This window comes from Melospiza georgiana, chromosome 9 (genome assembly GCF_028018845.1).
Source record: "Melospiza georgiana isolate bMelGeo1 chromosome 9, bMelGeo1.pri, whole genome shotgun sequence".
Classification (NCBI taxonomy): Eukaryota; Metazoa; Chordata; class Aves; order Passeriformes; family Passerellidae; genus Melospiza; species Melospiza georgiana.
This window is the reverse complement of record NC_080438.1, coordinates 15340002-15366172: the sequence shown is the minus strand read 5'-3', so window position 1 is coordinate 15366172 and position 26171 is coordinate 15340002. Positions and strand designations below refer to the sequence as shown.

Here is a 26171-nt window from a genome sequence, read left to right as displayed (position 1 = left end):
CAACATAAAACCAGAATATTGATTACACCGTCTCAATCCTCAATCTCTTAAGGATTAATGAGCACCTTCAGTATTAAAAACTAATCAAAGTAAGTTATGGGTTATATGAAAAAGGCATCACCAAGATTATGATTATTTTAAAAAATCAGTAAAATTCATCTCAGCAGTAAAAAAATAGTACTTAGGAAACCAGAGGCAAACAAGAAAGTCAGTAAAGCAATTTCTTCTAGTTAAGTTTCAGTGTCTTTTTTCCTAAAAGCTTGTGATGGAGTTTGATGAGTCAGCAGCAGTTACTTCTTTACTGCACTGTACATTCAAGTCCCACTAGAAACAAATGGAACTGGCAAGACAGTAAGAAAAATGAAAACCTGTTGCTGAGGAGTCTTTTTATATTATACACAGACACTTTTCTGAGTAGAACCATGCTCTAAAGTAAATGTTTATCTTCGTGGGACCACAAAGAAGCAGCTCTGTCAAAACCTCAAGTGGTTTTTGTGAGATAGTAAATTCAAAACGATATTGTCAAAATCAGTAAAAAGAATTTTGGTTTTATGATTTATGCTTCTCAGTTAAGACACAATTTTATCCAATAATGGCAGACAAGACTAAAATGTACATATATTAGCACACAAATATTCTTTTCAGGATGTCATTTACCTTGCATTCAATCTCTGCTTGTCTACGTTTTGCTTCATTCAACTGAGCCAGGAGTCCTTTGTTCTGTGCAGAAAGATACTGCACCTTCTCCTGTAGGTTGGTAACCTCCTGCTCTGCCCTTCGTAAGTGATTGCTATTGATCTGGTTCTGAAATGTATGGCCAAAACAAGGAAACAAAATACATGTTAAGGAAAGGATATTAATCTAAGTCCCTGAAGCCTGATAAAACAGACTTAGAGGTGATTTACCATAAAAAGCTTTTGATGAAAAAGCATTCAGTGTTTCCCAAGGGTAATCAGAAGAGACTGCACAATAATTTGCTTATCATCAGGATATTCAAATTGTTCTTGGACAGATGACTCATTGTAAGAACATTATTGCAAAGCTCCACCACACTCCAGTAGATCTCTTTTTCCCAATTTGTTGCCTAGGCAAGGCAGATTTTGTGAACTTGTATCCCAGCTACACTATGCATCCAGGAAAGATCAGGTAGGTCAGAAATACTGACCTTGCACATTTCACTGCCCAGTAAGTTCCTGAAAGCAACACGGCACCTTAGTTGAGATCAGTGCACAGTGAAGTCAGAGCATTTGTACCTGAAGCTGTGCACACCATACCAGGAGAATGGCATTTTTCTCAGATGACAGCCTAAGCACATACAAAGACTCCATGTGTAACACTGAAGTGAGAGGCACCTAAGTACATGCGAGCCAAACAGCAGGATCTCTCCGCCCCCTACTGACCAAAACAATATTGACACGTCAGTGAAAATTTTTTAAAATTTAAAAATTTTAAAAGTAAAGCAAGAGGAAACTCGTTCAGTTGGTATAGACAAAGCGGTGCCTCTGTCAGAAAGAAGCCTTCCTATGCCTTGCAGTTGCTTCATCTATCTTCAATAGCACATCCTTACATGCTCTCCTGGCTTCTGGAATTGCTGAACCTTTTCAAGTAAAGCTGTTGTTTGTTTAGTTTTGTGGATGCATAGGTCTCTTTCAAAAAGTAATATTTAGCAGGTATTTCATGGGAAGATTTCTTAGAAGCCTCATGCAAATCCTTCTCAATCATCAGCACATTGTGCTTATTAACTTGAGTGAAAGTTTATTAATACAATATGAACTCACCACTTTAGTGCATTTTCATTTCAGGTGCTTAGCAACTTATTCCCTACTTATACAAAAACAATCTCAGCATTCAAGGTATGAGTGTCTTTTCTGCACAAACCTCAGCAGCCATAACCCATGCTTTTCTATTCTGGCACATTAAAGGCAAACCTTTGCTAAATACCCCTGACCAATACACAGCTGCTTTGCTGAATCTCCAGCTTAGTAACCAGATTCAGGACCTCAGCAGAAAATCAATCACCAATGTCATCAAAAAAAAGGCACACACTGCCAGGTAAACATTACTATTATCAGAACTGCCAGTAAGACTTGTGAAATTTAAAACACCTTAAACATCCTTTTGTTGTTATTACACCTGTTAAGATTTAATGACTTAAGATGCACACATTCAGTGTCTAACAACTAATCCAAATTAGAAATTCAAGAAGCATAATCCCAAAAAAATTGAAGAGGAGACATTGAAGTTGGACTGTAAGCACTAGATTCTCCCATCCCCATCTAACAGAAGTAAAAACATCCCACATTTTGGAACTGAGGTCCTGCCTGTAGATAGTGAAGATCATCAGCAAGTATCTACCATGTAACAGTGAACTGCCAGCATCCAGCTCAATTCCCACATCCCAGTGTTCAATAACATACCTGTGTCTCCACCTCCATCATTCTTTGCTTGGTCTCTTTCAGCTCAGCCTGGGTTTCTGCTTCTCTCAAGCGCACTGTCATCAGCTCATCCTGGAGCTCATTCACGGCATTTTTTTTGGGAGGATCTTTCCATCTTCCAGTGGTACGAGCTAGGTGACGCTAGAAAAACAGCATGGTTTTGCTGGCAGTGCCTGATCATTCCTGGTGTTTCCTTACTTCATCTAAGCTCTCAGTTATATGAGGACAAATAGCTAGAGTTCCCTTGTTGATCCCATGGAAACATACTGGTTTTAAGAACAGACAATTAAAAAACTGAACACATTCATTCCCAACTACATTAAGTCAGTGAACTGCAAGTATATCCTGAGACTTTTGTCTATTTCTAGCCCTTTTTAACATGCAGCAAACTAGGAGTACTGATCAGGTATTTCCCTCCTACCATTACAGTTAGCTGGTAGCACAGGCCCTCTGCCATCTATAACAATTAGGCACCAATTTCTAACATTTTTTGAAGTTAAGCTTCTTGTGACAGCCAAATTTAAGGATTTTCTCACCTCAGCAGTTTGATCCATAATCATTAGTTTCTACTTGATCTCAGGATCTCAACATTTTATAGTCTTATGCTTTATCATTGAAAACAAAAATTCATAAAATTGTAGTGCAGCCCATACCTGCCAGTGTTCCTCCAAATCTTTGACTTGCTGTCTTAGTTCTTTGAGACCCATCAAAGATTCTGCTTCTCTTAATTTTACTGCAATCAGTTCTTCTTGTAGTCTGGCAACATTTTCCTCATCAGGAAGGGAACTGTTCCTCTGCAACAAGGACCATCCTCTTAAATATGTATTTGAATAAAATTGTGCTTAGTGAAACCCAGTCCAAGAACATAGACTTGCAAAAATAACTATGAGAACTTTAAGTACACATCCTCTGCAAAATAAAAACCATCAAACAATCTAAGCTTCTGCATATTGTGTGTATAAATAACTTCCAACTGCCAACTACAAAAAAAATATAAGATAGTAGTTCTAGGTATTCTTACCTCAACATTTCCCCGAATGGTATCCCTAACAAAATGCTACATTTACAGTATTTGAACACACTATCAGAATATGGAGAGTAATCTGGAAGGTTTTGATCTAGTTGATAAAAAGTAAAGCAACAGTGAACAGAAATTACACCTTAAAGCTAAAACTTTTATTTAGGTTTACAGGAAAAATAATTAATGGAAATTCATTTTTTAGAAAGTAGGTCATCAGCCTTTGAAAAGGAGAACAGATATGCTGACAAAGGAACCATCTGTTAATATTTATAAACAACAACCAGTCAAGAGGTCTTAGAGGTGAACAGTGCAAGACACACGAGGAAAAAGCAAAAAGGTGAGAGAAGGCTGAACAGAAAACATGAAAACACCAGGACAAGCATAACAAAGACAAAATCCTAATGATGGAAATGTGGGAGAAAAACAAGAGGGGAAGAAAATGGACAGGTTGTCTACAATCTCCCTACAACAAATCACTGGTCACCAAATATTCAAAGCTGAACTGTTCTAAACACTTTATTTCCCTGTAGTTGTTTTCAGCAAAATTGAGTGATTTTGCAGATGTATAATACTGTGACAGTTGTCAGGTTTTCTTGAGAGTTGAGTAAAGCACCTGATTAACATTAACAGAACACAGCACAGCAGCCATTGGTTAGCATTCCACGGGAATTTTGGGATCTGAGTATTGGCAAATACAGGAAATGAGAGGGTTTTTTGTTTCTGAATGCTTGTGGCACTGTCATTGTGGCCATGCAAGTCTCAGGTTATTCAGCAGAAGCTCCCCAGATTACCTGACTCATCACTACCAGCAGTAAAGAGCTCTACTGGAGGAATCTGAGGGACTTCAGCCACCTTGTCATGTGCATAAGTTCATTATGACACACTGAAATATTACTGTATGCCTGAGTTTGTCTGGTGCACTGGAACTAATCCCACTATTCCAGTTTTTCTTCACAGTTAAGTTTGCACTGTATGCTGTCTCTATACTGATGAAGATTAAGCAGTCTCCTGAATTTTGAAAAATACTTTGTATCCTGAATTCTTAGCAATGGTCAATACAGTAAAAACTACCACCCTACTAATACTAAGCCCATCAGATAACTGAAAAATAAATCTTGACTCCAGGGGGTTAATCTAATTAGCTACAAAGCCTGGGTACATGGCTCATTAAAATTTCCTAAAGAAACTAATTTCAAAGCCAGTACAACAGGATCTGAAAAGCATGCTTTATACCAGGTCAGTTATTGGTTTTTTTGGTTTATCTTGCAGTTAAACTTTGCTTCAAAAAAGGTAAATGTTTGACAGTAGGTTTGAGTACAGCTGGAACTCTGGCATCAATAAGTCACAAGCTAGCATGGCACCCAAAAAGCAGTAGAGATTCTGATACTGAGCAGTGAAGGGATAAGGGATTCTTTCCCTGCCCACAATGGGAATGGTAATATTGAACCCATTCTTTATCCCCTTCCAAAATATTCAGTTTCACATCATCTCAATGCTCACTCTAAGCCCACTGCTCTTTTTGCAGGATATAATTTTGAAACAACTGATGTTTCCTCTCAGGACTTCGCCAGAATCCAAGTTTTCCACTACAGCAGGCTTCAGGAATAGAAGAAAAGTGATCAGTTATTCACAAACCTTTCCCTGCACAAACAGACCTTAGTTTTATTGTTGTACTTTCAGGTTTGAAATGCATCTCACAGTCACAGAAGCATAGAAGAGAAGGTTCTAGAGCACAGTTCTGCTTGTTAGGAAGGACAGGGACCTGTAGTTTGTTTCTAGTGCTGTTCTGTACAGAGGTCCTGGTTTGATTTACCTTTTCCATCTCTAGAACTTTATCTTGCATCTCCTTCAGGGCACAATGGGATTCTGCTTCACTCAGCCTGGCTTGGACCAGCTCTTTTTCCAGCTGTAGCACAAAGTCTTCACTGTATCGTGAACTGCATTTATGCTACAAAGTTTGCAGAAATATGTTTAGTATGAAGTACAGACTGTTTGAAAGGGGTTTTATATACCAGATTTGGTGGGACAAGTACATTCAAATGCTTAATATCAGGAGTACCAGCATAAGTGCTTACCATATACAAGTCTATTAATGTCAGTCCAGACTGCTAACAAACATATCCCTACTGCCCTGTGTCTCAAACAACTGCACCTCCACACAACCAAATGTATCTGACAAAAATGAGACCCCTATCAGTACTGACAAGCAGCAACTCACACTTTTCTCTCCTTGTCAACCCAACTGAAAGATTCTCAAACGATTTGTGATTATTTTGTGATGTGCAGAAAAAGATGTTTGGGAAACACTAACTAATTACAAGGTTAGTACAAGTATCACTCAATCCTTTTTCACTTGAACTCCAATTCAACAGAATCCTTCCATAATCTTGGCTTTAAATAAACTACACATGCTTCAAAGCACAATGACTTTGGTTTGCCCTTTTCTTCACTCCAGCTCTTGGGTCTCGTTTGCTCACACACTATATATTCCTTCTGAGATTCAGATACATCCAACTGAAGCACTTCTATTTAAAAGACTCTCTTAACTTTTCCCCCCAATCAATAGTTAAAAAATACATTTTATTTCTTTCCTTGTTCACTTTAAAATGACCTGTCAGTTTGACAGATGTCAAACTTGCTTGATAGGCAACACCAACCTAAATCAGCCTTTAAATTTCTGATTGAAGAAAAAAGTGGGAGTTGGAATCCTCAAAGTGTAGTTGTTTAGTTACTGTGTTTACTGTGTTTCAGCTACTCTGAAAATTACATTTAGAGGAAAATCATATATTTTTGGTGTCATTAACTATATTGTGAAATATAAGTACTATGCTTGGATTCATACATTCAGTTTTAATTTACAATTCAACTTTTAAAAGATTATTCATTATACTACAGATACAGCTGTGTCTTACATTATGTTTGCATCAAACAATTTCATCTAAAGTTTCATCATAGTTTGCATCTAAAAAACAGTTAAAAAATGAACAGAAGTCTTCAGTTCCACATGCTTCTGTTAGGGTGTGACACTGACTTTTTATGTATAAATAAAAGGCAAACAGGACAGAACAAGAATTTAAATGAAACTATACAGTCAAGGAATTTTTTTGCTTTTATACTTCTGCATGTCAATTAAACCTTTTGTTGAGACTTACAGTACAATCCAAATTCAAAATGCACACTCTACTCTTAGTGTTACTATATTTCTTGTATATATGTGCCTACAGGAAGCTGCAATGAAGAGGATATGCACAAAGCATTAAAAGGCAAAGGCAGCTCAGGCAGGCAGTTTTTAGTGTCATTAACACTGTCCACTTAAGCACTCAGCATACTGTGTGCACGTGAACACACATGGAACACAGACACACTATGAGCCTTGTACATTAATACTCATTTTTCCCTTATACAATACTACTTGAATTCATAGCATTATCAACCCACACAGCGTTCTTGCCTCAGCAAGCAGTGGAGGCAGACCTGATTTGAGTGTAAGGAGGAGGATGGTGGACAATGCTGATTCATTTCTACAGGTGTTTCACATCATGTAGTAACACAAGTACCACATGTAACACCATGCAGAGGCAGAGAAAAAGCAACCACTCTTTTTTATTCCCTGGCTCTTTGTACAGGTTCATCCCACAATACACACAGCAACTTACATGGACCTTACATTTTATGTTCCAGGTTTCTGTCTGTGATACACATGGAATGAGAGCAAATGCAGTGTTCTCCAGGACATTGAGAGAACAAAGCAGATTTGAAGAACTGAATACATGCTGATTTTGCAATAACGTAAGTGTATTCTTTAAAAATCTAATTGATGTTTATCAAATAATTAGTCATGGAGAATGTAAGAAACATTATTAATCCAGTTTCAAGCACAAGCCATGACTTCTTTAAATCTGTCTTAAGATTTTGCCTGCCTAAAGAATACGTTAAGAGTACTTATTTACTTAGCCACAATAGACTCTGAGTCAAGTCTTGATATACAAAAACCCCAGCCAAGATCAAAACAGACTGAAGAAATCAAGATTCACAAATCAGAAGCTGTGCATTTTGTTACTTAGTAAAACAAAGCACATTTTCAATAATTTAGTATATAAAAGTAACACAAGTTTATATTTAAAACAACATTTGAACACTACTTTTAAATTGACTGCAGGAAAAAGATCTGCTTTTATATATTTGCCTTAAGCCCTAGAATTTCTGACAAAAGCCAAAATGCAAATACAGACTTTCAGGTACCAAACATTTTAACCACAGTAAGACTTTCTTGCCTATGTTGAAGAGACACAAGTAACATAAAGGACTAAAACTGTAGTTCCACAGCCATTTAATTCTAAAAGAAAGAAGTCCTTGCTGGGCTTCATACAACTAGACTGATTTCCACCCAACTTTTCTTAAACATAACCATACCAAATACTATTTTGGCTGATGACAGATGTAATTACACAATGTTTCTCCAGTACACTATACTGAAGAGCACTTAACAGATGACTCAGCAGCTCCCAGCTAACTTTGTTTATACATTTGAGCACTAACTGTAGTACTTCCCTAAATACAGTATTCTTATTTTCTGCCTTTTTGTTGCAAATCAGAACACAGTATTAGGAAAGTATACTGTAAAATAAAGTCAAGCCTTTCATAAAGTTGCAACACTCATTTACAAGCACATATTCCCAAGGTCACTTACTATGTTCTTAATTATTATCAGTCATTTTAGCATGAGTTCCTGAAAAGAAACTATGCATTATGAAGTTGTTATAACAATAACCAAATACATCACTATAAATTACCTTGCAAAATGCATATGCTTCCATCTGAATGCTTAGTCAATTAAAATTCTATCTTCACATAATATAGCTGAAGAGCCTATTTAAAAATAAGATGCGAACTAATTTTAGCTTGATTAGCCTCCAGTTTATCAGATTCCATTTTAAAGCATTCAGACTGATGAACTGAGTAATCATAGACAATTACAGTGTCACAAGGAAAGACAAGATTTGCATTCTGGAGGTGTTTACATCCAGCAAGAAGCTACCCCTTTCATTTAGAAACACAAGAGGGAAAAGAACAGAGAATAAAACCTTCAGAACATCATTATCAGGAGTAAGTTACAACAGACTAACTAACTAACTCCTCAAACACCATTGTTCTTAGCATGCCTCAAAAGAAAACTGTATTTTGTTCAAGTCAGGCAAAACTTCCTCTATGCAGTTCTCGATTTACCAGCAGTATAAGGAAGAAGCCACCTCCCTCTTAATCACTTGGTAACACACCATGACTTTGGCAAGCTCCCACATTTAAAGACCAGACAAGCCAAAGAGAGGTTCAGTATCATTCGTTAGTATAATTATTACTTCTTTAAGCAGACTCCATAATGAAGTCTTTCTGGTTCAACTAAAAACTCACTATAAATAGTTGAGCACAGGAAAAAAAAGAACTTGTATGTAATCTGGGCTTCTGGTGTTGGGCTTCAGTCAAAAGAATAGTCCTCTACCCACCTCTGGATTCAGAAGTGCTACAGGGGAGAATTTCTTCAGACACAAATCCAGTAAGTATTTTCAACACTTATCCTTAAGCCATCCAACCTATGCTATCCAGTCTCACAGAACAGAGGGCATAAACCCCTGACAATACTCAAAGACAAATGAATAACCTTTTTACAAAGGCTATGTTAACCTTCCTAGAAATACCATTGTTTTGATAATTTTTTGCCACCTACAAAACAGTGGGTTTTTTTAATCCCACAGTGCTGTTCAGAAGAGGCTGTTGCAAGTACCTTTAGGCAGTTCTTTCCTTACATTTCTATTCAGAGATTCATATCCAAACATTATAGCTTTTTATCATGCTGAAGCAGACAATTCAAGACTGAAAAAGATGTAGATGATAAAATATATACAATAGATGCTGTATCTTTAAACAAGCACAGAAACTATGCAGTGATTTACAGCTTTACAGTGCAATCATTTTTGCTAACTAAAAACAAAGCTGAAATAATTAGAGAAGAAAACATTAAAGCAGATACTCACAAGACAATACTGAAAAGGAGTATTGCCAAGAACAAAGTTACTGGCACTAGCAAGTGGCAAAAAAATTAACCAGCGTATACAGTAAAATGCCAAAATCCCAAATAAATCCACGCATTCCCACCAGGTGGCGCCCGAAACGCACACAGCCGCTCACATTTGCTGCCCCCACTCCCATGCTTGGAAACAGTTAAAATCCTGTTTCATTACGCGTCCTACTGACGCAGCAGCAGCTCGCAAACGCTCCTCACTTAAACCGTTTTAACTCTTTCACCACATTGTCTAATTCTGATGGGTCTCAAAGCCACACTGCTATTCCCTGCACTTCAAAATAAGCCAGCACAATTATTATTATTGTTATTATTAGGCACAAATCTGTCTATAACAATACGGATTTATAGTCTCAGTTCCACACACACAGACAATTTCCTACAACCATGTTCACGTTTAAGTGGAGGAAAACATGCTGCAAGCACGGAAAGAAGGAAGTGTGCTCATAATTTCATTTACTCTCCACTCCTGCAGTACTTATCCAGCTGTCTGCACCCACAGTTCCAACCAAGCCAAATTTGCAATCCACAGTTATCCAAGGTTTGCTCAGGATCAGTTCCCATACCCAGGCAACCTGTCAGGCCACTCCATCACTGGTACTCAGTAAGGTCCTCAGCATAAAGGCAGTAGCTTTAAAAGTCATATTCCCAACAATTAACAAATAAATAAATACAGTATCTTAGTCGTCTTCTAATAACTTTTCATTGCATACATGTCATTAACATGTATGCCTCTAAAAAATACATTCCAAAAGGCACGTGTACTATTGTAATCAGATAATACAGCTGCATAAAACAGCTGGATATGCAAAAGTCTATAAACACCTCTCATTGTATTTCACTTGAAAGATTACAAGAAACCTGGTAAGGAGCTGCAATATACTTAGTTCTAGTTAGTTGTATTCCATACACCTGAAATTCCCAAGACTCCAGACAAGTGGTACTTGGATACCACTTACTTAAAACAATATGAAGACATTCACATCAACACTAGTAGTGCACAGTTTATTCAGCAAGTGAAGATGCTAAAATGCTTCCCCCTGTCCCACCAAAGAGAAGATACTGAGCATTTTAAGTGTCTTAGGGAAAGTAACTTCAGTGTTACAGCAACAGTCAGAAGTCTTGAACATTTTACTACCTAGAACACAGAGTGCACACAAATACAGCACTACAAAAGGTTACTAAAAATTATTTTCCGGCTCCATATGCCCATAAACCCACACTTTTTAATCAAGTTTTGTAGTGGCAAAATCAGGGATAATACTCTTCTACCTCAGCAAGCAGTAAACTTTAGCATACTCAGAAAAAAACCAAATATGAGTACACAGAAGAAACATTAACATGAAAGAAACTGACTTAAATTACACACTAGGTAAGGGCACTGTGAATCAATCCTCAAATCTGAGTACTCAGATGACACAACTTGCAATGACTAGATTCTCAGCATTTAAGAGCTATCAGAGGTTGTATGTGTGGTTTTTGTTAGTATTTCTTTTGTGGTGAAAGGGTTTGGAGTTGGTTTGTAGGGTTTTTTGCTTGGTGTGTTTCATTGTGGGTATGTGTTTAGTTTTTTTTATTAACTCAACTTACACCTATCCAGAGTTATGAATCTCATCTATCAGTAGAACAGAGCAAAATTTCATTTAATCCAATTTGTGTCCTTTTAAGAATGCAAATCACAGTGAACAGGGGTTTACAAAGACAGCACAGAGACCATGTCATATAATGATGAGGAAAAATAAACACATGTGAGGGGAAAAAATGAGATGATGTGCTGCCAGGCTCCTTACCCATTGCTGCTGTTGCTGGAGCTCCCTGATGGTATTCTCAGCTTGCTCCAGTTTAGTATTGGCCTCATCACTCTGCTGTTTGATGGTGGCCAGCTCCCGTTTTATGAGGTAGTTTTCCTCAGCCTCCTGGGCCCTTGTCACTTGTCCCTTAGGACATAATTTATTTTTTTTAAGCACTTGATGACAAATCCAAGGAAAACTGCCTTTGTGATGCTTAGCTGCTTATTTCATCAGATTGGTTTTGCAAACAGCACAGAGTACAATTGGTAGAAATTTTAGGACAAGTAGTACTAAACAGCTGCTTTAGTACTTTATTACAAAGTTCAGCATCCATTTAGCAAGCACAGTTTTGTACTTGCATTCAATAAAATTCCTTTCATGCATTATTACTCAGATGTACATGCACAGATTTAGGCTCACAATAGTCAATTTCATTGTTAATACAGTGTCATAGAATCCATTTGCCACAGGAATTTGTACAAAAAATTACAATAGGTTAGGAAAATTACCATAACGTGCAGGTATTTGGTTTATATATTTTTAGTAAACAAAATTAAACAAGTTTCTAGCAAGATGTATTAGCTCTGTATTTATTCCAAATCAGCAAAGCAGGGGTAGAATACAGCATGCAAACATGCATGCATTAAAGCAGTTGGGTTTTTTTATGAGTAGAAAGAGAGTCATACAGTAAAAGACTAAAAGACTATACCTGTATCAATCTATCTGCCAAGGAAGCACTTTCCTACAAAGGAAAAATTCAGACAGGAATGAGGAAAAGGGAAACCAAAACACAAGGGGCTGATAATAGTGTCAAAAAAGACCAAGAGTTGATAGAAAGAAAATGCCCAAATTCTACCCATTTTTTGTGCAAACTCTTATTGCAAAATTAACAACTCTTCATATAAATGAAGGCAACTCAGTCCAAAGATCTCAGGAGGCAGCCTTTTCTGCAACAGATTTAACACAGTCCATGTGTGATACAAAAAGGTTTCAAAGCCAGATTTCTGTAACACTTAAAATTCACCTACAGGAGACTGGTTCTTTTTATTTGAGTGGCTTGCTCCTGAATTAATGAAAGTTACAAAAGCATTATCTGATAGATCGAACAGATAGATGCAGGACACCACCTACAGTCCCCCCACAACATGAAACAAAGGCATCATTTGAGCACAGAGGGAACTCCACTAAGCACCAAGGCACTCATGCAGAACTACAGTTTCCACTAAGATGAAGCAGGACAGTTAAACGGTGCAAACTGACAGACAAGTAGGAAATGTCAACTGACAGCTAATGTTCTGTTTTACTGAACTCTTGCACTGACTCATTCTGCAGTTCATAGATTCTCTTTTCTTGCCAAACTTTTGCAAAAAAAATACTCATTTTTGCACACTGACAAGCCCTACTGCCCTGCAGTTGCATTTATTTCTACTTTATCATCCCTGAAACCAATCGATTTTTTTGAACATTCTACAACAGAGAAATACATCTATTCACAGACCTTCTTTGTCTTTGAAGCTTTTATTAAAATTGAAGTTCAAACTAGTAGATAAGAGCTATTTCTTAGAAGTTAAGGTACACTAAGGAAATCACAACTAAATCAGATGGGTTTGAATAAAGGAAAAATATTTTAAAAGTAAGTTTCCAACAGAAGAATTTAATGTATTTTTCACACTTTATGATGTTTTTCAAATGCTGTGATGATAACGATCTTCAGGAATTCTTGTTAATAAATAATATTTTCCAGTTCTGAATTGTTTTGATTCCAATCAGATTGGGATAATCTGAAGGTGAATTCTGAAATTCTAAGCACAGAATTTGCAAAAGCACTAGCGTGCAGCAGTTCATCCTGGACTTTAAAATTAAAAAAAGAAAATATTTCAAACCTCTACAAGTTAAGTATAAAACAAGTGTATTAACTATTACGTATTTACTAAGGTCATTGAAATGATTCACTACAGCTTCAAGCTTCTTAAAGAGAGCCTACTCTTTTCCATCCATTTCATAAATCTCCAATGCTAGAAACAAAAATGTTCATCAAATTTATTGTTGGTCACAACTTTCACAATGTGCCATCATTATGCATCTTTTCCAAACTAAATTCTAAAACCAGTCAATTAGAATTTGACATAGACCAACTTCTTTTCCAGAAATTGCATTGGGGTATAACATCCTTAGTGTGACATCTTTCAATTATGTCACTCTCAATAGAAACATGACCATTTTCTTCCCTGTGAAACATAAACAACTGTTTGCAACTCATAAGAGCATTCAATCCCATTTGTTCAAAGATGGTCCCTGCTGGCTTAAGAAGGGCAGGAAGGGCTCTCACTCCTGAGCAGAGCAGCTCAGATGCAATCTGCCACACAAGTATGATACCAGGGTACAGCAGAGGCCACTGGAGAACAGTTGGACACATATCCATAGCACTCCTCATGCCTACTTTTGAAGTTTCAGTCAGTTACAAAAAAACCTAACAAAACTCTACTCCAGACTAAATATAAGAGAAATAAGTCTTTGGATATTTCCCCAACAGGTACCCAGACCTGCCACAAAACCTCAAAGAAGGAATGAATGGCAGTGTTCCTGTTCTCAGTATGAGTGCTGCAACATCCCTCTGGTCATTGGTAGGTCTGTCATTTTGCTCCTACATAAAAACACCAAGCAACTTCAGATTTTCAAAACTGACAACTCTCTCACAATGACCTTTTTCCAAACAACCAGTCCACTATTTCATGGAGTCTTCTGGACTTTGAACATATGCTTCTAATTCAGAAAGAAAACAGTACAACACAAGCTGAGTATGTCAAAATGGTTGATTTTATAATCACTAAGAAGCAGACATAGCCTTACATATTTAAAGCACTGACCTTAATTGCTCAGTGATAGCCATGTTATTTGGCTAAGCACTGCTAGTAAACACCAGATTATCAAGAAAACAGTAAACTATAATTCTGAGATTCCCATTTCATATAATGAAGTTGCCATCAATAAAGTGTAAATTAACAGAGATTAGATTTAATCCCCAGCATACTTACTTTTTCTAGTGTTTCAATGCGCTGTTTCAGGAGTCTGTTTTCAGTTCGTAACCTCTGGAAGGTAAACAGTTCACAAATCCATTTCTCAAGTTATGAATTGAAAGTCAAAAAGCAAAGCAAACTACCAATATTTTTATCTCATCACATCCATGAAAATCAGTATAATTACAAAAATAATTTCTGACCTTCTTAACATCCTTTCATATTATGCACTAGCTCAAAATATGAGTTTAAACAGCTTGGTACAGCAACAACAAGAACACATCTCATGTTATGTGAAAGCTTTTATGTTGCATTTGCTGAAAGCTGTATGTCTGCAGGGGAACCATGGGGCTTAACCCACACCGGACTGGACAGCCTCCCCTTCATAAGCAGGATCAAAGTCTTCAAAGGGACATGACAGTGCACTCCCTGCAGCAGGACAGCCTAATGAGGCAGCTACAAGGTTTCCTTCATAAGAATTTATATTAATCTATAAATCTATAGTATGGCTATACTGAGAATTACCTCAAATATCCCAGAAGTCAGCAAGAATTGTACTGAACCCTGTATTTTACAAGTGCACTTCCTTTAATTTTGGCAGTAAAATTTTAGCAGTCAGCATTCAGACACAAAAGATCCATACCCCTCAGAAGAGGGGATTAGATATCAGTTCAGCATATGCTTTACTCTGCCAGGCTAAAAGGCAAACTGAAAATACAGTTCTATCTCCCCTAAAATAGTCTCTTCTGCTAAGAAGCTCTGCTAAGTCAGAAATTATTTATATATGTCCCAAAGTAGGGCCTAGAAACAGGTAGCTCTGTGTTGTTTGGTTGGGGGTTTTTGCACAAATTTTTGGTTGCTTTTTCTCGGGGTGGGCTTCATGCTTTTTGTTTTGGGAAGGGTTTTTGCTTTCTCCTTTTTTGGGGAGGGAATGGTGGCAAGAAGCAAGAAAGGATTTGAAGAGAGTTAATATACTAGAATCTAAAGTTACAGTTGTCTTTCACATGGTTTTACTCTGTTCTGCAGAGAGCTGTCATTTGAGCCCTGCAAATCTGATTTCAGCTGCTGTTACAGCAGGTATTGCTGCTGCTAACTGCCTCACTGCCTGGTGCAATAACAAACTGCCTGAAAAGGCTCCTAATACCTTTGGGCTCCCAGGTGCATCTCACAGCCATTTTTCTGAAGAACTGATGCCTCAAAAACTGACATTGAAAGGCAAAATGACAAGCAGTGGACAGGAAGAAGGAAGGCTGTATCTAACTCCCCCACCAAACTTGTATATAATACACTTGCACAGCATTTCTCCCACTGTCTTTTCTCACAGAACTGGCTAAAACCACAAGGAAGAAAATCCAGATCAAACAACATGCTGTGAAAAAAAAAATGAAATAGGAAAAAAAGGCATCAAAAGCCTATTTATGTCACAAAAGCAAAAAGATGCAGTGATTAGGTACATACAGGAAGTAGGTCAGTTAGTAAAAAGGGAAAAATAAACTCCACTGGCAGCTTGGCTTTTTCCCCCCAGTTTGTATTAACTGCAAAAGCTCCAAAAGAAGAAGTGACTGCCACAATTTGGGTCCAATGCATAAGAAAAATCAAGATCTTAAAGACAAACCAGTCAAGTGGACTCCATAAAGTGTGTCTTAACATGTGTCATACAAACCTCCTGTGTGCAGCACCTACATCTAAACCAGCATATCTGGAACCTCTGACAAATGAGGGCATCTATTATTAAGCTTCTGTGAGCAGGAAATACTAAAAAAGATAAGTACAGAAAGTCCCCATAGATTTTTTTAATGTCCACCAGAAGTCAATAATTTCACTGTAAGTGTCCTTTATGAACAGACATCCCAAATATAAATGCTGAAAGAATTTGGGGGTCTTGATTATGTCCTGCTACATGCAATCCCCCCATCTAGGAATTAAACTTATTCATAAATAAATTTGTTGAGGGCTCCTTACTTTAATTTCAACTTGTTCTTCCATTTCTTTTGTCTTTATTGTAGTGTACTCTTTTTCTAGCCTAAAAATTAGAAATAGTAAATTATGATCAGAAACATTGTGGATAATTGACTTGTTGGTGTAATACCTAACAAATAACAGTAGAACAGAGATACAGATTATTGATATTTCCTCTCAAATGCACTCCTGTAAATGCTTAGACTGGACCTTAAATTTAACACAGTAGATATGATTTCAGTAGATATGAACACACTGAACCAGCATTCTGAAGTGCAGGAGCTTGCCTGGATACATTACAGTGGCAGCAATTTGGAGCTACTCTGCAATAACCCCTTTATGCAATACAGTCATCAATTCAACAGATTCAGCCAAAAGAAATCAGAGCTTGGAAAGCCTGAAAGACAAAGATGTAAAGAAATCTGAGAAAAATACCTTAAAGATAAACCAATTTTAGCCTTTCCCCAGCAAATCAAATGAAAAAGGCAGCAAGAAAAACCCACAAGCTGAGATAACAATGCCTCTACAGAAAGCAGATCAGGAAGTTCAGACTTGGAATGGTGGATTTTCAACTGCATATACATGGACTGGTTTGCAAAGAAAATATTTTTCCTGAAAGCTTTGTTGTTACTCCTTTTTTAGAGAAGACTGCTCATCCTACTGATCATAGGCTGCTGACAGAAAAATAAAAGAAAAAGATTGACAAATTCAGTTTGGAAGATCCTGGACACAGCCAGCAGTGCAACAATGAACACAGGATACTTTACAACCAATGAGTGACCCAACAAACTCAACCCTGGCAAGCTACACTATCTGCAGCTTGCTAATCAAAACAATTTACCAAAGGCAGAAGAGACATGCAAATAGCCTTAACAACAACAACAACAACGAGTGGTATTCTCAAGACTTCAAACCCCACATGAAAGTTGTTTTACTGTTAATGTTACTACAAAGTTTTCTCAATTTATATTTTCAACAGCACTAATTTTGATTATAAATGCACTCTTTAGTATCATGATTCTTCTTCCAGTTTCTGAGAACTAAAATCTGCAGAATTTAGGCCAGATCACAAAAGTTTCACCTCCTTTACCCTAAACAAAACAAAAACAATCTCCCCTCCCACCAGAGGAGAAAACCACCCCCTACCCAACCTTCCTACTCAGTTCCTTTTTACAGAAGGGCTGTAATTCCCCATAACTCACAGTTTTCTTCAAATGCTTTTTTAGTTATTTTTGTAAATGAGCTGTAGCTTTATTTTATTTAAAAAATAGCAAATACTACTTTAGAATCATTTTGTTGCAGACAGAACTGCAGTTTTAACTGTTTATATAGTATAAAATCCCCTAAAAACGTAAAGACGGAAAATTTAAAATGAAATGCTGAATAGCAATTCTTAAGGGTAAACAAACAGTAACTCAGCAACAGTATAATGTATGTTCTCAAAATGTAATACCTACTTTTTCATCTTTTTTGCATTGTATTTGACTTGGTAAGATGCTTGGATTAATTTGTCTGGACCACTGTCAAACTGATGTGGAATGACCTTTTGAAAGTGCTAAAAGCAATCAGAGCACAAGATTACATATAATTAACAGCTGCAAGGAAATACACACATTGCACATTTCAGATATCTCTTAAAATTATTATAATCATAGCTTACCTGTAACATTCCTTCCATGTCAAGTTGCAGTAATTCTGCCTGGTTCATCTGAAGTAATGCTAAACCTACTCTAAATACTATCTCTAAACCCTGAAAAGAGAAGTCAAAAAATATTCAACAATTATTCATGCCATCGTCAACAGCACAGAGCTTTTCTACTATTTACCAACAAACATTGGAAATCTCACCCACCTAAGCACAAGTAAAAGGGCTACTGAAAAAATCTCTCACCAAATTGCTTCTGCGTTTCTTTTTTTATTCCAAGGACAAGCAAGCTGGCTATTTGTCCTGATGCCAGACATCTCCCTCAGAGAAGTTAGTGATGAGGCAAAATCTCAAGTGACAGGAATTCTCTAGGTCAGCCCTATCTACCATTTTGGGTATATCTAGTAGAAACATCCCCAGTACTTGTCACAAAAGCTATTTTAATTTCAGACACAGTACAATGCAGTTAAACTACTGGGAAAAAAAAAGGAAAGTCCCGCTATATACCCCATCTTGGACTTTCCTGGGGACAAGGTGAAAGGATCCACCTTTGACTAACTGCTTTCTCAAAGCTGACTGCAGGGCAAGCATAAACTATGATTTGTTATTAGTTACAATTGTGCAAAGTTCTAATCCTAAACACAGCATAGGTGTCCTTGTGATAACGACACTGATTTCTTTCCCTAAATTTCTTTGACACCTAACATCATGTGAACAATAAAAAGAACTAACACTCCCCCTTCTTGGCTTGCATATCCACCATGAACTTTGGCCTGAAAGCAGCATTAGTTTCCACTGCAAACTCACCATAATACTGAGGAATGGATATCCCTGCTGCATGCAATGCTAATGCACTGCATCCAGAAAAAACATATTTGGGACCACTTCAACTTAGAGCACAAAGCTACACACAATATCAACATTCAGTGACTTGGCTACTCTTCCTGGACAAACTGCACACACAGACACCTTCCCTTAAAATAATCTGATCAGCATAAGAAATAAAAAGCAAGACTATGAGATTTGTCCATCATGATGGGATTTATACCACTACCTAAATAACTGCTTTCAACAGCTACTCTTGAAATATAACATATGGCTACATTTAGTAGTTACCTCAGACATAAAGATATCAAATATTCTCGTTGCAATTGGTAGTGGAAAAGTTGTAAGGAATATAGTTAAAAACCACGACGATGCATACATAGAAGTGTGAAAACTTTGAGACTGAAAGTGCACATAAAGCTCTGGAAGATGTTCCTGGAAAAGAAGAGGAATAAAATACACAAGTATGTTAAGCTTCTGCTTGTAGTTTTAGTGCAGATGTGTTTTTGACAAATTTTGAATACAAGAAAGTAATTGATACTTAGTACTAGCAACAGGACTAGGAAACACATGACTCATCATTATCAAGAACCATGCATGTCTACCCTGCAAAGCAGATAATAAAAACACTTCCTGATCCTAAGGGGAAGTCAAGCTTGTAAATCCCTGAGTAATAACTAGAATGGGCTACTAAAAAGAGCTGAAAACTCTAAGGCTATGTGATATCTCACCCTTGACCACTATGTTAGAAACCAGATCACAAAACAGAAACCTCTTTTTCTCCATCAGCCTCACCAGGAAGAACCTGCATTCCAAATCTGAAAACAATTTCAATCCTAGATAAGAGGGTATCTCCCAATCTTCATCTTTTAAGATACTATAACTTGACTATGAAGACTTTGATTTTCAGAGTCTTCAATCCAAATAGAATTAAACATCCATCTGCTTAAACTGCAGCAATACAAATCCTCATGCTTCAGTGTTTAAAGCCAGTCACTGCCTGCCAAAGGTTAAAAAAAAATTGCTCAGAGTCACATGCATTTACTTGTGAAGTTCTGAAACTAGCTATTGTCAAGAGTGCAGCCTGTTAGCCAACAGACATGCCTGCTCTTGAGCTGTAATTCCCAAGTTCCTTATTAATAGTTACTGAAGAGCAAGTTTGATAATTTTGTATGTACCTGTATCATGCATTCAAACTGGTACATACAAAGGCCCAGTTCAGCCATGCTTGGTTTAAAGAGTTCTCGTAGTCTGTAATCTTGCATTAATTTAACAAACACACAGAATGCCTCTTCTTCTGGCATCTATATCAAAAACAAAAAAGCACAGTAAAAACTCTAGGCAAGCATAATGATATATCAAAGTAAATGCCTGGGAGGATTTAGGGTTGGGGTTTTGTGTCTGTGTGCGTGTGCACATAGCAGAGCTTTTTTCTTGGTTGTTGGTTTGTTTGTTTTGAGGTTTTTGTTTTGTTTAAGGGATTTACAGTCAATTATTCCAATTAACTTTTGTATATATTAAATTCTAGCAAATAATTTCTCAACTGAAATGGAGGTCTGTAAGTTTCTTACTATATAGCGTACTTTGTCATAAACCAAAAACCAATAATACAAAGGAAGCTTTAAGATAATCAAGTCAACTGTGTAGTTTCATTTGAACTCTGAGGAGATTCCATGTAATAGAAGAGAAACAACAAGTTCATTTATTTTTGAAATATTACTCACCAAAATAGCTTGCAAGCCTGCAATCCTACCTCAGCTCTGAAAAACAAATACATTCTCCCACTCCAATACAAGTATCTTGGCAAATAGAATGACACAAAGTAAATCTCATTTTATTTCCAGACTAAACAGCTGCCCTTGACAGCTCCAATGTAACAAAATTATGAAGGAAAAGCATTGCAAGAATTCCCAATAAACCACCACAATATATTATGCATTCTAGCATGGATTTAAAAGGTTCACATATTTTTAAATATTTTACCTGCATAAGCAGTAATCCAACTATAAAAGCGCTTCCTTGACAGTATCCAACCTCACGATCCACCAAAGAGTAAGCCTGGAAAATAAAGTTAAAACTATCAGCAATTAAAACCTCATTATCAATAAAAAGTAATCATGGCTTAATCCTGCTATCTTGTTAATAACTTATTCTTCCTCTCCCTAAATCCAACAAGGGCAGACATCCTATCCAGAAATTTTAGTCAGACATTCTAGTTTCTACCTGCTGCCACAAACTCTGCTCTCTGAGCACATATATACAAAGCTAAACTAAGGCATACCTATCAAAAACACAGGCAGTTTTCAACTGCAGGAATTTGGTAAAAGATAAAAGAGACCACTGGCATACAAATCTCACAAAGTACTACTTTTATAGGATACAGACTAGACAATGAAACAAGTTGTCTTCAGAAAAAAATCTGTGCTGCAGTTTTATTTACAGATGGATGAAATGTGGTGATCTCCATGCAGGTGGCATCTTTGTTTTAGAGTTATGGAAACTACTATGGTTTGGAAACCTGCCAACTTCTCCATTGAAACCATGTTCTGTGGAAAAGTCTGACCTTCAAAGTTTAACCTCTAGTGAAGAGTAAGTGATGCAAACAATGCTACATTGGCATTTTCATTTTATGTTTGGGCACTGGAACAACTGCACATTAGCTTGTGCCTGCCATGTGCACTTCAGAAATACCTGCACACTGAATACTAGCTCTGATTGCCAATGTTCTTGTCTCGGGCAACGCTGTTCACTTTAATTTATGGCACACTTCATTCCATTGCACAATCAGCAGTCATCATGTGGCTTTGTTTTAATGCCAACTTGGTTTTACCTTGTGAGATATAAAAAAACTTACAGGAATGCCATCGGAACTAAAATGGGATTTGTTGAACTATCTCAGTGTCTATGGTTTAAAAACAAACTCATAACAATATGAAACTGGTGCAAGCTCTCTATATGCAAGGCAATCCAAGCTAGTGCATGCTCTTGCTAATACATTCTCAAGGGCTGAAATACCAACTCACCTTCATTACGTTGAACAAGACCTCCTGCCCAAGGCTATCTTTTTCTTTGAAAAAATCATGCTCAGGGTATGTTCTAGCAATGTCCCTTCTTATTAATTTTTCACAAGGAGATGTCATTTTTAAAAGCTCTGAATACTGATCCTTAATTGGCATGCTTTGAGCACTGCATAAAAGTTGCCAAACAATTGCTCTGAAGTGATGAGGTATCCCTTTTCGAACCAGCTCCTAAGGCACAAAAAGACAATTCATACTTCCTGAAAATATTACAAAAAATAAACCTAGAGAAAAAACAGCTTGAAATCAAGTTCCTCACAATTTCAAAAAAAACTTTACATCATGGCAAAAGCTCCTCATACAGTTTATAACATCAAATTTAGTGGGATTATTAAGTTCACAAAAGTAAGCAGTCTCTGAATCATTTTTAGTGGCTAAATTAGCTACTGAAAATAGTTCCTTACCCATGGCAAACTATGTGAAAAACAGAATATTCAAATAATTTTATACAAGAACTTCCATTAAACAAAACTTAATACAGTGATGTCTATATTTCATGAAAGATTACTGTAGATAACACCTTTAATAATATTTGCAGTCATTGAGACCTAAGAAATCATGACTAAAAATTACTTCCAAGATAGGCAAATGACAAAAAGTAGAACTAACCGTAGCACAGTCAACTGCAACAAAAAAATTGCACAGTACAGCTATCATTTAGCAAACTTGACAACTTATGTCCAATTTCTCTGGTGTGCCAGGATTTCCAAGTTATCTTTTAAGAAAGCATTTAAATGCAGTTTCAGACACTGCACCGAGAAAACATTAAGTTTACACCTACTGAATTAACTAAATTTACTTTAGCTTTTGAAAAAAATTCTGCTAGGTATTATACAATTCAAACATGCCCAGATGAGTACAGCTAAGAACCTGTTACTTGTCCTTTAAGAAATCACAAGGACAAGAAGTCTTGCTGCTTGATCTGAAAACTGAAAAAGAAGCATTACTCAGGTATTCAACAGACTGTTGGTGGTATGCTCTGCACCTAGAATCAGTCCGACCTAGAAAATTGTCTCTTCAAGACTATTTCCTTTTTGTACCTTAATAACTTTTTTACTTTAAGAATTCTTATCAAGTATTCAGTCTCCTAAAGGCTAATTTCTTTCATTATTATTTATTCTGAAGCTAGAGTAACCTCCTATTCTGCAAAGCTTCCTCTTCTTACTGTTTGTTTCACATTTTTCTCCTACTTCTCCAACGTTACAATTAATTCATGCAACACTGATAACTTTCAAAGAGACTCTTCCTTTCAAGTTTTGTTTTTCTTAAGCTCAAACTGCTGCAGGAGTTTTGCATCACTGATCTCCATTTGTGAACATCCCTAAGCTCTCAATCCATCCTTCCTCAGAACCACCATAGTAATGCCACTCCAACTATTTCTCCTGTCTACAACATAACACCAAGGTGTTTTTCCTAAAAGAATGCCAATCCAAGACAAGAACCCTAACACATCAGCTTTACACAACTGTATCTACCTATCCTTTGTCAACAACACAACTGTATTGTACATCAGCCATCTAAAGCCTCAAGAGCACTAATAAAGCAAGAAGCTTCTGGCTAATGCCTCATTAATGTACCTCCTTGACAGAATAATAGAGTTGACCTCTCCAACTTTCCTAAAAGGAACAGCAGGAAACACATCTACTGGCCATGCCATGTGAACTGAACAGCAGGACTTGAGTCATCCTTCAGAAGTGCTCCATAAACAAGAAACAAGTTCTGAAGTGAATTGAGAGATGTAAAGGATGGAACACATCATCTTTGGAGGGAGGTATAGACACTTATGCCTAAAACGTAAAAACTTACCAGATTTCTAATAACCAAAGACCAGGTTTTACAGCCAGGACAAAAAGATACCTATGCTGCTACCTATTTACCTATTGGCACAATCAGGGAATAGATGTGGATGTTCTGATATTCCATCATAAATACAGACTCACATTTAAGGTTCACTTTCAACAAAAAAATACTGAGCATTATTTAACAGCAAATGAAACCATGGCTAGTTTTCACTAAATTAGTCAGCAATATTATTACATATTCCCTGAAAGTTAGTCAAATACTCCCCAAATTGTACTTGGGCAGCTGTAAAAACAAGTGACACTTGTGACACTTGAAAATGTTCAAACAAATTCTAACTGACCAGATCTTATTACCACCTCACTTTTACTTTCTCTTGCCAGATTCCTGTGGCCTTCTTTTCACGGCCTTTTGGAACACCTCTCCAGAAACTGCTTTCCCTATGCAAGCAGGAAATCTTTAGTTCATTTTCTTCCCTTGTTTCCTCTCTCAAGTCATGTTCTCTTCACAACTGCTCCATACAAAAGATATTTTACTTTAGCCCATTGTTCTGCCTTCCCACAACCTATTCATAGACACACATTTCAAACTGTTCAAAAGACCCTGACACATTTGTATTCTGCACATAAAACTGCAGACTACAGCCAATAAAGAACCAAAGCAGAACAGGCTTGCTGCTAACAAAAAAATCCCACGCTGTTCTGCTTGCTGCCACTGAAACATGGATATGTTCAAATGCACTAAATGCTTTTTGGTTTGAATTTAAAGTGTGATTGAACCCCACTTCTGTACATGACCACAACTAACCCAGACTGGACACACTGGACAAAGTTCATCCAATCCATCCAGAATTTAGAAACTATGTGTTCGTCTGCCTAAGGTCATCTCTGGGGTCAACATACTTGGCAAGCACAAAATCTAAACTCATTGTAGCCCTGGAGAAGATTTATCAGCTCCCCTATTAAAAATGCTTTAAAGAGAGCTGCTCAGTATCTGGCAGCACAACATACACATACAGAATCAGAGCATCAAGCTATCAGATGCCCTTCTGCTGATCTTCAGTAATTCCATTTTTGGAAACATGAAGCCAATCATCCCTGCATTCATGGAAATCTCTCATCAGAGGTAAACTGAAAGCTTTAGTATTCAAGATACAGTAAATGCATCTGGTTTTCAGCAGGAGACATTTGCTGGGTGACAGCACATAGGAAGGTTACAAAGGAAGCACCAAGGCTTAGGGATAGAAAGACTCAATTGGAAGTTTGTATTACATATTAATTTTAAAAGAATAAGCCCATCACAAATATAAAACAGTATCACTTATATCACATTAAAAATAAATCCAAAAACCAGTTTCCAACTACCTTAACTTGCTTTTCTTTCTTTTTCCGTACATCTTCCCATTCATTCACAATCCGCCCCCACAGGATCCACGAGTCTTCTTCAAGATGGCTGAGATTGCTAGAAGCTGATGAACTAGATACAAGGGAAGATCCACTATTTCTTCTTGACCCATTTACTGATCGTAAGGATTTGCTATCTGTTTCCAAGAGTCTGCAAAGAAAGCACACAAAAACCAAATTCAAGTTCTTCTAATCAAAGGATGGCACTATTAATTGTTTCCAAATTCAAGTTCTTCTAATCAAAGGATGGCACTATTAATTATTTTCTTGACAAAGAACACACCCAGACGTTCAGTGAAACAGTTTCACCAGCATTCATTTGGACTAAATGTGAAAAGAACTGTTCAATGTTACCCCTTTCTCTTGAGATCTCAAGTAAATCTGCAGATAGAACAGTTCACACTGCAGCATTTTAAGAAACAGATAAAAATGTCACCCACAGCTGTCATGCATCAGGCTGACAAAGAAAATCTAAGGAAGTTAAATATCCTCAATAGTAACATCAAATGTCACAGAACTTAAAAAATAGTCATTTAAAAGACAAAAAATTAACCTCCTATAAGTCTACCTGATTATACTTTTTGGAAATTGACTGTATAAATAAAAACAGAACAATTAAAACCTCTGAAGCAATTTTAAAACAACCGATGCTTGCTGACAACTGTTCACAAATCAACACAGTGTTTTATAAAGGCACGGGAGAAATCCCAGACCTGCACCCCAAGGACAGGCAACACAAGTGACTAGTGGAGCTAATAAATGTGCCAAACGTGAGACCCTCTGGGGCTGCCCAGCAGCAAAGTACAAACAAAGGTGTGTCAAGTGCCAGACAAGTTCCTGAGGAGACCTCCCTGTGAGCTGCTTGCTGTGGCCATGGACTTGGCAAGAAGGCAATGCTTTGTTTATCCTCCACTAATATCGAGCCCCATAAGCAGGGGAAATTTTTTGGACCATGTGTTAGTTAAGAGCAAGGACTCAGAATAACTTGGAAGTGTGTCACTATACCATGAGTTTCATTTGTGCTTTAACTTCTAAGAATTCCAAAATCAGAGCCATGTGGTTTAATAATTTTTCAAAAATTAGTACAAAAGTTATTCCCCCAGCATTTCAGCAAGGTCAGGTT

General features: G+C 37.0%; 1 protein-coding gene across 5 annotated transcripts in view; it reads right to left on the bottom strand.

Annotated features, from left to right (window-relative positions):
- EVI5 (ecotropic viral integration site 5) overlaps window positions 1-26171 on the bottom strand; it is a 72522-nt gene that overhangs the window by 32231 nt on the left and 14120 nt on the right. For 4 of the 5 annotated variants that reach the window (XM_058029962.1, XM_058029965.1, XM_058029961.1 and 1 more), the window contains 15 exons: window positions 25010-25199; window positions 21792-22016; window positions 20752-20826; window positions 19947-20072; window positions 19060-19203; window positions 17959-18048; window positions 17756-17853; window positions 16302-16362; window positions 14358-14411; window positions 12032-12064; window positions 11323-11469; window positions 5270-5404; window positions 3089-3229; window positions 2418-2576; window positions 658-804 (listed from right to left, as the gene is read on the bottom strand). In XM_058029962.1, coding sequence (XP_057885945.1) covers window positions 658-804; window positions 2418-2576; window positions 3089-3229; window positions 5270-5404; window positions 11323-11469; window positions 12032-12064; window positions 14358-14411; window positions 16302-16362; window positions 17756-17853; window positions 17959-18048; window positions 19060-19203; window positions 19947-20072; window positions 20752-20826; window positions 21792-22016; window positions 25010-25199 — 1825 coding nt within the window. The remainder of the gene's footprint in view (window positions 1-657; window positions 805-2417; window positions 2577-3088; window positions 3230-5269; window positions 5405-11322; window positions 11470-12031; window positions 12065-14357; window positions 14412-16301; window positions 16363-17755; window positions 17854-17958; window positions 18049-19059; window positions 19204-19946; window positions 20073-20751; window positions 20827-21791; window positions 22017-25009; window positions 25200-26171) is intronic. The other variant, XM_058029963.1, reaches the window with a different exon arrangement.